Below are 12,562 nucleotides of genomic sequence, written 5' to 3' on the forward strand. Positions count from 1 at the left end.
TGAGTGGTATTTACTATATAGGATTGTTGAGATAATTAAATTAGGTAATATTTATAAGCTGCTTAGAACAAGACCAGGGTGTTACGCTTAGGGCTTGACAAATATTTGCTATGGATCTGACCAGTGAGATTTACAGTTGATATTTAGCTAAATATAAAATGTGATTACTAATTTCTCTACTCTGATTTTGCTTATTTTGGTACTGCACACATTTGATTTTCAAACATCTATTTCTCAATTTTCCTTTTTGTATAATCTGTAAAATTATAATGAAAAAATAATCATTAATTCCAATATGATATATTTTTTCTAACTTTTTAAGAAGAATTTTTACACATTGATGTAGATCAACCATATATTAGGAGTAAAAATTTTCAAGAAAAATCAATATAATAGTAGGTATAAAAATAGAAACATGCATTTTTTGAGGCTCTTTTAAGTTACTGTTTAGTCCATTTAATGATTGTCCATGGAGGAAGATACAGGATTTCAGATGAGTCTTGAGAGCATGGGTCAATGAAGGTTACAGAGAGGTGAATTGGAAAATAGAAAATGGAATATGGCCAGGAAAGCAGTCTTTTTACGCAATTGTATGTTGAATTATAGCATTTCTGTGGTAATTCATTAGATTCAAATCTGTAGTTATTGTACAAGGGAGCAGAGAGGAAGTAAAGAGTGGAGTGCTGTAGAGTTTGAGTCCCTTGAAATTCTTTAGACTATTAGGTATTGTTCTTTTTACCTCTGTGAAATTGGCATGTTACCACTTGGCTAGCAGTAGGACAGAGCAGATTGAGGGAATTAGGACTAAGTGTTTAGCTAGTATATTTGTGTGAGCGTGTGTGTGTGTGTTATGTTTGTGTGTGCACACATGCATGTGTATAGAAGGGTAAGTCAGGCCAGATATCTAAGCCAGAGAGTTTACCAAAAGTAACAGGGACAAGGCAAGTAGTTATTGGCCCATTTTTGCAAGAATGCACATCCAGAAAATTCAGCTACGGTAGGAAAGGCAGGCAGGTGCTGAAGTTCTTGGCAGTCAAGACTCATATAAATATAAGAGGTGAATGAGTAGGCAATGGTACTGGGGAACAAAGGGTCCCGGGAACAAGAAGTCAGGAATAAAAGTCCATAGAATCTTTGCAGTAAGTATTCAAGAGCCATGCAAATCTTCTCCATAATGGGGAGGAATCCCAAGAGCAAGGCTGCAACATTTCATCTTAAATGGTTTCAGTGTGGCTAAGTCTGAATCTGACATTGGAGAGAAAGATATATACCTGATTGGAAGAAGTTTACTTCAACAACATTTATAGTTATTATGTCAATTTTCAGTTTATTGCAATTGATAAATTGAGTAAACCAACCATGCTGGTTTGGGAGCATTATGGCCTAAAGTAGTTCTAATTTACTAAAGCTTCTATGTCTTTTTGTTTTGGCTACAACATTAATTGGCATTACATTGTCCTGTTTGTTTCTCTTATGCTATGATTCTTAACTGGTATTATTGAAGGAGAATTGGAAAACTGGTAGACTAAAAGGTTTGGGTTTCTGGTTTGAATGACACCTGTTTCTTGATCCTTTTTCACTTTTTTGCTTTGCTTCCTGGGTCCTGTGCCCAAGGGCCCCAACCAGGGAGAATTTGGGGCCTTTAGATTTTTTAGAGAGGTGTATTTACCAGACACATCTTTCTCTTATTATACTGACTTTCACGGCATGTCTTTAGTGGATGATTATGTTAACAAACTTTTAGTCCCTTTATTGTTTTAAACATTCATAGTCCATAAAAGGTAGAAGGTGGGAGTTGAGAGGTTACAGGCATGTGGTTTGGGAGTGGAGAGGATGAGGGACCAGGGAGAGAAACCGTCATCCTGCCAAATCTATTTAGTGAATTTTATGGTTTTTGATACCCATCACTTGATTCTTAAACTGCTGATTGCAGATTGTGGTCTGACCTCAGGTGAGTGCATTGGAGTGTGTCTATGAAAGTTGTTGCCTGAAATTTCAAAGTAGAGGAGTTGAGTGAAAAGAACACAGGGCTACGAAATATAACACATTTTATTCCCAGCTGTGCCAACAAGTCGTTTTGAGGCCATAGGCCATTTAGCCCTTCTGTGGTTTAGTTTTGGCTATGTCATTGAGCAGATATTAAAATAAATGATCTCCAAGAATTTTTGATGACATGAGAAAAAGCTAATGTCAATATAATATAAGCAGATACAGACTTGAGTAGGAAACTTTCCCAGTATCACTGGACTAGTAATCACACAACAGAGACTTAACCCTATGTCTATCTGTATCCTAAGCGAGTGTGAATTTTAACTTTAACTGCTCTCTGCTCACTGCAACTTCTGCCTCCTGGGTTCAAGTGATTCTCATGCCTCAGCCTCCCAAGTAGCTGGGACTACAGATGAGTGCCATCACACCTGGCTAATTTTTTTTTTTTTTTTAAGTAGAGATGGAGTTTGGAGTTTTGTCATGTTGCCCAGGCTGGTCTCGAACTCCTGAGCTCAGGCAATCTGCCCGCCTCGGCCTCCCAATGTGCTAGGATTACAGGCATGAGCCACTACTCCCGGCCAACTTTAACTTCTGTGTAGTGGAAAACCCGAATATTATCTATATTTTAAATGATGTATTCTCACTAATTTTCCGACACCTGGTGAAACATTAGACAGAAGAGAAGACATTTTTGTTATGGTCTTCCCATTGTCATAGCTCATACCCTTAAGTGTTCCATGCCCTCAAGGACCTGATTTCACTGACTTCATCAAATTAATTAACTGGAAAAAAAAGCTTGAGAAGGGGAGGGGGGGGAATATTTATGATGTTTGGCAAGAAGGAAGATGAAACTGCTAACTGAGAAAAAAAATGCATGCTGTTTAATCTTTTTCCTGTTTGCAATGTTTTCTTCCCCTTCCTGTACAGTTTTGCCTTGGGGTAGAAAATTCTCAGCACATAGAAGATTTGTCCCTCTCTCAGACATAACTTAAAAGCATAGTAACTAGCAACATTAAGGAAGAGGTTTTTTTTCTTTTTCTTTTTTTTTTGGTGAGGGGGATTCTGAATTCCAGATGTGTGGCAACTAAGAGATGGGTGATTATGTGTAATTTGGTTAAAATGATCAGTCTAATTCTCCAAAGGTGAAACTGAATGGCAATAAGTACTGAGTTCTGATAAACAGAATGCCATCACCCCCAACAAGGTAGATACCTATGTCCGAATTACTGAAACCTGTGAATGTTACCTTGTGTGGCAAAAAGGACTTTGCAGATGTGATTAAATTAAGATCTTGAAATTAGGAGATCATGTTGGATTATTTGGGTGGACCAAAAATAATCACAAGGTCTTTATAAAAAGAAGGCAGAAGGGTCACAGTCAGAGAAGATGTGACAGTGGACCAGAGGTCCGAATGATGTAGCTACAAGCCAAGAAATGCAGGCATTCTCAAATTGCTGGAAAAGGCAGGAAACAAATTCTGCCCGAGCCTCCAGATGGAGTGCAGCCCTTCCAACACCTTGATTTTAGTCCCCTAAGATCCATTTCAGACTTCTGATCACCAGAACTGTAAGATAATAAATGTTGTGTTGTGTTAAGCCACTGAGTTTGTGGTAATTTATTACAGTAGCAATAGGAAACTAATACACATATGATGTTTACAGGGTTGTGTGTTGACTCCCATTATAGACAGGAATTTTACACAATAATTTTCAAGAAAAAATATTGTATTCCAGACTCGCATACTAAGGCCATAAAGCTCTTCAACCTGGAGAAAGCCTCTAAAAGTTATCATAATTGGGAAATTTACAAGGATGGGCCAAAGTAGATCAATATTCTGTTTTACTTTTTGGTGCAAGTTTAGACAAATCTGTTTATCTTGGACACGTTCAATGCCTTACTGTAAAGTTTATCTGTGTACAGCAGAAGTGAGAGGAGAACCAATGAGCTGAGAGATAATTCAATCAATCTGCTTCCTCCGTCTTTGCTTCAGGGCTTCATACAGGAAATCTATTGCTGTGTCAAGTTCCAGAGAAAAGCTTCTGTTCGTCCAAGTTACTAATCAGGCTAAACCACATAGACGTGAAGGAAGGGGCTAGAAGGAAGGGAGTGCCCCACTGTTGATGGAGTAAGAGGATCCCGTACTGAGAAGTTGACCAGAAAGGGTCTCACCATGCGCACAGTTCCTTCTGTACCTGTGTGGAGGAAAAGTACTGAGTGAAGGGCAGAAAAAGAGAAAACAGAAATGCTCTGCCCTTGGAGAACTGCTAACCTAGGGCTACTGTTGATTTTGCCTGTCTTCTCAGTGGCTGGTAAGTTTGAATTCTCTTTGGGAGAACAGTGAGAAACCTGGTCTCAGCTCTTCCTGAGTTTATTTTTTGTCTTTCTTCTGGGGCAATGCAAATCAATTGCAATAATAGATATAGGGGGTTGCTAAATACGGGTTACTCCCATATCTAGTTTACTTTATTATCCTTTTTTTCCGGTATCTTGCTTATTTTACTTTGTATCCTACTACAATATACAGATCTCTATAATTTGTCTTACTGCCAATTTCCTTATTTCCTCCTGTTTTTTGAACAAGGCAGGATAAATCAAATACATACTAGCAGCAATCAAAGTCAGTTAGGTTCTCTTTATCTTACTCTCTTCCCCCACCCCCTTTTTTGAGACAGGGTCTTGCTCTGTTGCCCAGGCTGGAGTGCAGTGGTGCAATCATAGCTCACTGCAGCCTGTAACTCTAGGTCTCAAGCAGTCCTCCCACTCAGCCTCCCGAGTGTCTAGGACTATAGATATGCGCCACTATGCTTGGCTAATTTTTAAAATTTTTGGTAGAGATAGAGTCTTGCTATATTGTCCATGCTGGTCTTGAGCTCCTGGCTTCAAATAATTCTCCCAGCTCAGACTCCCAAAGCATCGGGATTACAGGCATGAGCCACTGCACCCAGCCTCTTCTCTCTTAATTTTTTTTTTTAAGATAAGAACGCTAACTCATTTAGGTCCACATTGCCAGTAGCATAGATTAGGACAGTTTATTGCTTTCTGTCACTTTCGATGATTAGGCACTTCAAAAATATAATATGCTTACAGTTACAGTGGTGCGTCTGTGATGTATGTCTGTATTTATCTTCAAGATGTGTGGGCTGTAAGAGACACTACGAGTTAGAGAACAGACTCTTCAACATCTAGGTTCCTATAGAAGTTATAGAGAACTTGGGCCACTGTGGGGGTGTCCTGGTTTCACTGTAGAAGGTTGGTAGGAGTTGGTGTGGGAGGGAGTTTGCAGGTTTCACTTTTAGTAGACAGAGCAGCTGCAAGGGAAGAGTGTAGTTGGTTTTAAATGTTATAATTTGATAATTGAAAGAAGAAAAGGTATTTTTCCTCATTTCTGAATGACTTTAAAATGCTGCTTATCTTCCAGCAAAAAATCTTCTTTCCACATGTTAATCTTACTAGTGAACACATGCAAAATAACTATACTCTATGACTGTACCTTTCTATTGAGAATTTTCACATGCTTTTTTCCCTTTGATCTGCACAGCAACCCAGTGAAGTAGACATGGAAGACACCTCTCCATTTTACAAAGGTAGAAATGGAGGCGTAGAGAGGTGAAATGATTTGGCCAAGGTTAGATATGACTAGTATGTGGCAGAATCACAATCAGTAATGATATACATCAGTAAGCACCATTAAACATTTGAGTGGGCAATTTTCCTCATTATTTAACCATTGTGCTTTTCACTGAAGAGCATCAGTGAAAAAAGTCAAGCCAATACTTAGTTTTAGCCTTAATAGACTGTTACTCACCTAAAAAGTCAAGTGATCTGAATCTTTCAGTAGTTCAGATCTTGTTGTAGAAAGCTCTTATAGAAACTTGTGTAGGACCCAGCTTGGCTGGGGCAGCCAGATAGGCAAGGAGCTGTTTATGTCAAATTGCACTGTTACTTCTGGGAAAAGGAAAAAAATGATTAAAACATAATTTATAATTTTCAATTTTAAAGGTTGAAAGGTTTAAATTTTAAAACTATTTCTGAACACAACGAGGAAAGACTACATATAGCAGATCTATGAAGTCTATGCTTATGTTATTGTAAAGTTATTAAATGTTTAAAATCAAGATTTAGAAAAGCATGTTACTTTACATGTAGTGATTTGGTGTGATAGGTTAACCATGACATGATTTAGAATAATGAGAAGCATACCACTTGGGGAAATATGACTTTATGTCTTTATTGCTAAAACTGCTGTTATTAATACTGCCAAACAGAAAGAACTCGCTTTGTACAAGGTAAATTCACAAAGGAACAAGGGAGCTAATGACTTAAATGTAAAACGTAGTATTCATTTGGTTTCCCTATTTTCTTTTTGTTTACTTATTTGCTTATAACTTCAAGCAGCTTGGTAGTTAGTAAACAAGATTTATCCAGAAAAAACCTGAGGGGAAAAATAAAAACAACCTAAATTGTGTACATCAGAGCTGTATTCCCAACCTCGTACCTGGTCCCCTTCCCGGACACTCCCCATACCCTGTGCCACTTCTTCCTCCTTTTTTTAGCCCTGTTGTCTTCTAGATTTTTGTGTGTGTGTTCAAATTATATTTTGGTGTTCCAATTAAAATTATTCCATCTTTTATAAAAGTTACTGATTTTGTGATTATGAGTTACTAAAAAGGAACTCTTCACTTCTTTCCTTCTTTGGGCTAATTTTTATTCATTTATTGTTGTCTTCCACTAGAGGACAGGCAGTAACAACAAGAGGAGATAAAAATCAAGACAGGGCTCTAAGGTAGCTTTGGAACAATGGAAAAAGATTCAAAACAATTGGGCAAAAGAAAGGTTTTGTCCTTGTTAATAATTTTAGTCCTATCTTTCTTTTCTAGTTTGCGATATTTGTGAATTTACATGTTATAATAATTTATAGGTGTGTTCTTCTCTAAATGTTCATGCTTAAGCAATTAATAAATTAATTAAAAGTCCTTATTAATGTCTGTGTGTGTGTGTAGAATAGTGCCTAAAAGTTATTAGTAATCTAAATTAGAAAGACAAAGGTAAGATGAAACAATTGGTGAACACTTAAAATCAGTAAATCTTAAAATTGTATATGAAACTAGTACAAATCTAAAGGGGGGAGAAATTACAGTGGGTTGGAGTTGTGGAAGATTTTATGGAGATGGATCTTGAGCTAGGCTTTGAATGACAGGTTTGGATAAATGGGGAAATGCAGAGAAAGGAATTAGAAGGATGGGATGTGTAGCATGTGCAAATGCAAGGTGCTTCAGAGAGAGAAAGAGCTTGCAGGAACAGAGATTGTGTGTTAAATGATAGTAGGAAATAAGGCTGGATTTTGGGGGCCCTTAATAGCTAAATTAAAGAACCTGGGTATTAGTCAGTAGACAATGAGGAACCACCTGTTCTTTGGTGAACAGGAAAATTTATAATTAAGTAGGATTTTTTGGAGAATAATGTGGTAACAGTGTCCCATTGAGTGGTGGTGGCACTAGGTAAAATATTTATTTTGAAACATGAGTCAAGAGCTTCTGCCCTGGGGTTCTCATTTGAAAAAAGTTCTGTGGATCCAGATAGGTGGAGCCAAGATGGCCGAATAGGAACAGCTCTGGTCTACAGCTCCCAGCATGAGCCACGCAGAAGACTGGTGATTTCTGCATTTCCATCTGAGGTACCAGCTTCATCTCACTAGGGAGTGCCAGACAGTGGGCGCAGGTCAGTGGGTGCGCGCACCGTGCGCAAGCTGAGGAAGGGCGAGGCATTGCCTCACTCGGGCAATGGGTCAGGGAGTTCCCTTTCCTAGTCAAAGAAAGGGGTGACAGACGGCACCTGGAAAATCGGGTCACTCCCACCCGAATACTGTGCTTTTCCGATGGCCTTAAAAACCGGTGCACCAGGAGATTAATATCCCGCACCTGGCTCAGAGGGTCGTACGCCCACGGAGTCTCACTGATTGCTAGCACAGCAGTCTGAGATCAAACTGCAAGGCAGCAGCGAGGCTGGGGGAGGGGCGCCCGCCATTGCCCAGGCTTGATTAGGTAAACAAAGCAGCTGGGAAGCTCGAACTGGGAGGAGCCCACCACAGCTCAAGGAGGCCTGCCTGCCTCTGTAGGCTCCACTTCTGGGGGCAGGGCACAGACAAACAAAAAGACAGCAGTAACCTCTGCAGACTTAAATGTCCCTGTCTGACAGCTTTGAAGAGAGCAGTGGTTCTCCCAGCATGCAGCTGGAGATCTGAGAACGGCCAGACTGCCTCCTCAAGTGGGTCCCTGACCCCTCACCCCCGAGCAGCCTAACTGGGAGGCACCCTCCAGCAGGGGCAGACTGACACCTCACACGGCCAGCCAGGTACTCCAACAGACCTGCAGCTGAGGGTCCTGTCTGTTAGAAGGAAAACTAACAAACAGAAAGGACATCCACACCAAAAACCCATCTGTACATCACCATCATCAAAGACCAAAAGTAGATAAAACCACAAAGGTGGGGAAAAAACAGAGCAGAAAAACTGGAAACTCTAAAAAGCAGAGCACCTCTCCTCCTCCAAAGGAACGCAGTTCCTCACCAGCAACGGATCAAAGCTGGACGGAGAATGACTTTGATGAGCTGAGAGAAGAAGGCTTCAGACGATCAAATTACTCTGAGTTACGGGAGGATATTCAAACCAAAGGCAAAGAAGTTGAAAACTTTGAAAAAAATTTAGAAGAATGTATAACTAGAATAATCAATACAGAGAAGTGCTTAAAGGAGCTGGTGGAGCTGAAAACCAAGGCTCGAGAACTACGTGAAGAATGCAGAAGCCTCAGGAGCCGATGCGATCAAATGGAAGAAAGGGTATCAGCCCTGGAAGATGAAATGAATGAAATGAAGCGAGAAGGGAAGTTTAGAGAAAAAAGAATAAAAAGAAACGAGCAAAGCCTCCAAGAAATGTGGGACTATGTGAAAAGACCAAATCTACGTCTGATTGGTGTACCTGAAAGTGACGGGGAGAATGGAACCAAGTTGGGAAACACTCTGCAGGATATTATCCAGGAGAACTTCCCCAATCTAGCAAGGCAGGCCAACATTCAGATTCAGGAAATACAGAGAACGCCACAAAGATACTCCTTGAGAAGAGCAACTCCAAGACACATAATTGTCAGATTCACCAAAGCTGAAATGAGGGGAAAAATGTTAAGGGCAGCCAGAGAGAAAGGTCGGGTTACCCTCAAAGGGAAGCCCACCAGACTAACAGTGGCTCTCTCGGCAGAAACTCTACAAGCCAGAAGAGAGTGGGGGCCAATATTCAACATTCTTAAAGAAAAGAATTTTCAACCCAGAATTTCATATCCAGCCAAACTAAGCTTCATAAGTGAAGGAGAAATAAAATACTTTACAGACAAGCAAATGCTGAGAAATTTTGTCACCACCAGGCCTGCCCTAAAAGAGCTCCTGAAGGAAGCGCTAAACATGGAAAGGAACAACTGGTACCAGCCGCTGCAAAATCATGCCAAAATGTAAAGACCATCGAGACTAGCAAGAGACTGCATCAACTAACGAGCAAAATAAGCAGCTAACATCATAATGACAGGATCAAATTCACACATAACAATATTAACTTTAAATGTAAATGGACTAAATGCTCCAATTAAAAGACACAGACTGGCAAATTGGATAAAGACTCAAGACCCATCAGTGTGCTGTATTCAGGAAACCCATCTCACGTGCAGAGACACACAAAGGCTCAAAATAAAAGGATGGAGGAAGATCTACCAAGCAAATGGAAAGCAAAAAAAAGGCAGGGGTTGCAATCCTAGTCTCTGATAAAACAGACTTTAAACCAACAAAGATCAAAACAGACAAAGAAGGCCATTACATAATGGTAAAGGGATCAATTCAACAAGAAGAGCTAACTATCCTAAATATATATGCACCCAATACAAGAGCACCCAGATTCATAAAGCAAGTCCTGAGTGACCTACAAAGAGACTTAGACTCCCACACATTAATAATGGGAGACTTTAACAACCCACTGTCAACATTAGACAGATCAACGAGACAGAAAGTCAACAAGGATACCCAGGAATTGAACTCAGCTCTGCACCAAGCGGACCTAATAGACATCTGCAGAACTCTCCACCCCAAATCAACAGAATATACATTTTTTTCAGCACCACACCACACCTATTCCAAAATTGACCACATAGTTGGAAGTAAAGCTCTCTTCAGTAAATGTAAAACAACAGAAATTATAACAAACTATCTCTCAGATCACAGTGCAATCAAGCTAGAACTCAGGATTAAGAATCTCACTCAAAACCGCTCAACTACATGGAAACTGAACAACCTGCTCCTGAATGACTACTGGGTACATAACAAAATGAAGGCAGAAATAAAGATGTTCTTTGAAACCAACGAGAACAAAGACACAACATACCAGAATCTCTGGGACACATTCAAAGCAGTGTGTAGAGGGAAATTTATAGCACTACATGCCAACAAGAGAAAGCATGAAAGATCCAAAATTGACACCCTAACATCACAATTAAAAGAACTAGAAAAGCAAGAGCAAACACATTCAAAAGCTAGCAGAAGGCAAGAAATAATTAAAATCAGAGCAGAACTGAAGGAAATAGAGACAAAAAAACCCTTCAAAAAATTAATGAATCCAGGAGCTGGTTTTTTGAAAGGATCAACAAAATTGATAGACCGCTAGCAAGATTAATAAAGAAGAAAAGAGAGAAGAATCAAATAGATGCAATAAAAAATGATAAAGGGGATATCACCACCGATCCCACAGAAATACAAACTACCATCAGAGAATACTACAAGCACCTCTATGCAAATAAACTAGAAAATCTACAAGAAACAGATAAATTCCTCGACACGTACACTCTGCCAAGACTAAACCAGGAAGAAGTTGAATCTCTGAATAGACCAATAATAGGAGCTGAAATTGTGGCAATAATCAATAGCTTACCAACCAAAAAAAGTCTAGGACCAGATGGATTCACAGCCGAATTCTACCAGAGGTACAAGGAGGAACTGGTACCATTCCTTCTGAAACTATTCCAATCAATAGAAAAAGAAGGAATCCTCCCTAACTCATTTTATGAGGCCAGCATCATCCTGATACCAAAGCTGGGCAGAGACACAACCAAAAAAGAGAATTTTAGACCAATATCCTTGATGGACACTGATGCAAAAATCCTCAATAAAATACTGGCAAACCGAATCCAGCAGCACATCAAAAAGCTTATCCACCATGATCAAGTGGGCTTCATCCCTGGGATGCAAGGCTGGTTCAATATACGCAAATCAATAAATGTAATCCAGCATATAAACAGAACCAAAGACAAAAACCACATGATTATCTCAATAGATGCAGAAAAGACCTTTGACAAAATTCAATAACGCTTCATGCTAAAAACTCTCAATAAATTAGGTATTGATGGGATGTATCTCAAAATAATAAGAGCTATCTATGACAAACCCACAGCCAATATCATACTGAATGGGCAAAAACTGGAAGCATTCCCTTTGAAAACTGGCACAAGACAGGGATGCCCTCTCTCACCACTCCTATTCAACATAGTGTTGGAAGTTCTGGCCAGGGCAATCAGGCAGGAGAAGGAAATAAAGGGTATTCAATTAGGAAAAGAGGAAGTCAAATTGTCCCTGTTTGCTGATGACATGATTGTATATCTAGAAAACCCCATCATCTCAGCCCAAAATCTCCTTAAGCTGATAAGCAACTTCAGCAAAGTCTCAGGATACAAAATCAATGTACAAAAATCACAAGCATTCTTATACATCAATAACAGACAAACAGAGAGCCAAATCATGAGTGAACTCCCATTCACAATTGCTCCAAAGAGAATAAAATACCTAGGAATCCAACTTACAAGGGATGTGAAGGACCTCTTCAAGGAGGACTACAAACCACTGCTCAAGGAAATAAAAGAGGATACAAACAAATGGAAGAACATTCCATGCTCATGGGTAGGAAGAATCAATATCGTGAAAATGGCCATACTGCCCAAGGTAATTTACAGATTCAATGCCATCCCCATCAAGCTACCAATGACTTTCTTCACAGAATTGGAAAAAACTACTTCAAAGTTCATATGGAACCAAAAAAGAGCCCACATTGCCAAGTCAATCCTAAGCCAAAAGAACAAAGCTGGAGGCATCACACTACTTGACTTCAAACTATACTACAAGGCTACAGTAACCAAAACAGCATGGTACTGGTCCCAACACAGAGATACAGATCAATGGAACAGAACAGAGCCCTCAGAAATAACGCTGCATATCTACAACTATCTGATCTTTGACAAACCTGAGAAAAACAAGCAATAGGGAAAGGATTCCCTATTTAATAAATGGTGCTGGGAAAACTGGCTAGCCATGTGTAGAAAGCTGAAACTGGATCCCTTCCTTACACCTTATACAAAAATCAATTCAAGATGGATTAAAGACTTAAACGTTAGACCTAAAACCATAAAAACCCTAGAAGAAATCTTAGGCATTACCATTCAGGACATAGGCATGGGCAAGGACTTCATGTCTAAAACACCAAAAGCAATGGCAA

General features: G+C 39.5%; 1 protein-coding gene across 2 annotated transcripts in view; it reads left to right on the forward strand.

The window, feature by feature from the left end:
* The first annotated feature begins 3,888 nt into the window (after positions 1-3,888).
* CD200R1 (CD200 receptor 1) overlaps positions 3,889-12,562 on the forward strand; it is a 59,554-nt gene continuing 50,880 nt past the window's right edge. For both annotated transcript variants that reach the window (XM_002813283.4, XM_063721771.1), the window contains exon 1: positions 3,889-4,298. In XM_002813283.4, the coding sequence (XP_002813329.2) occupies positions 4,232-4,298 (67 nt within the window). In that variant the 5' untranslated portion in view covers positions 3,889-4,231. The remainder of the gene's footprint in view (positions 4,299-12,562) is intronic.

Source organism: Pongo abelii, chromosome 2 (assembly GCF_028885655.2).
Source record: "Pongo abelii isolate AG06213 chromosome 2, NHGRI_mPonAbe1-v2.0_pri, whole genome shotgun sequence".
Taxonomy (NCBI): Eukaryota; Metazoa; Chordata; class Mammalia; order Primates; family Hominidae; genus Pongo; species Pongo abelii.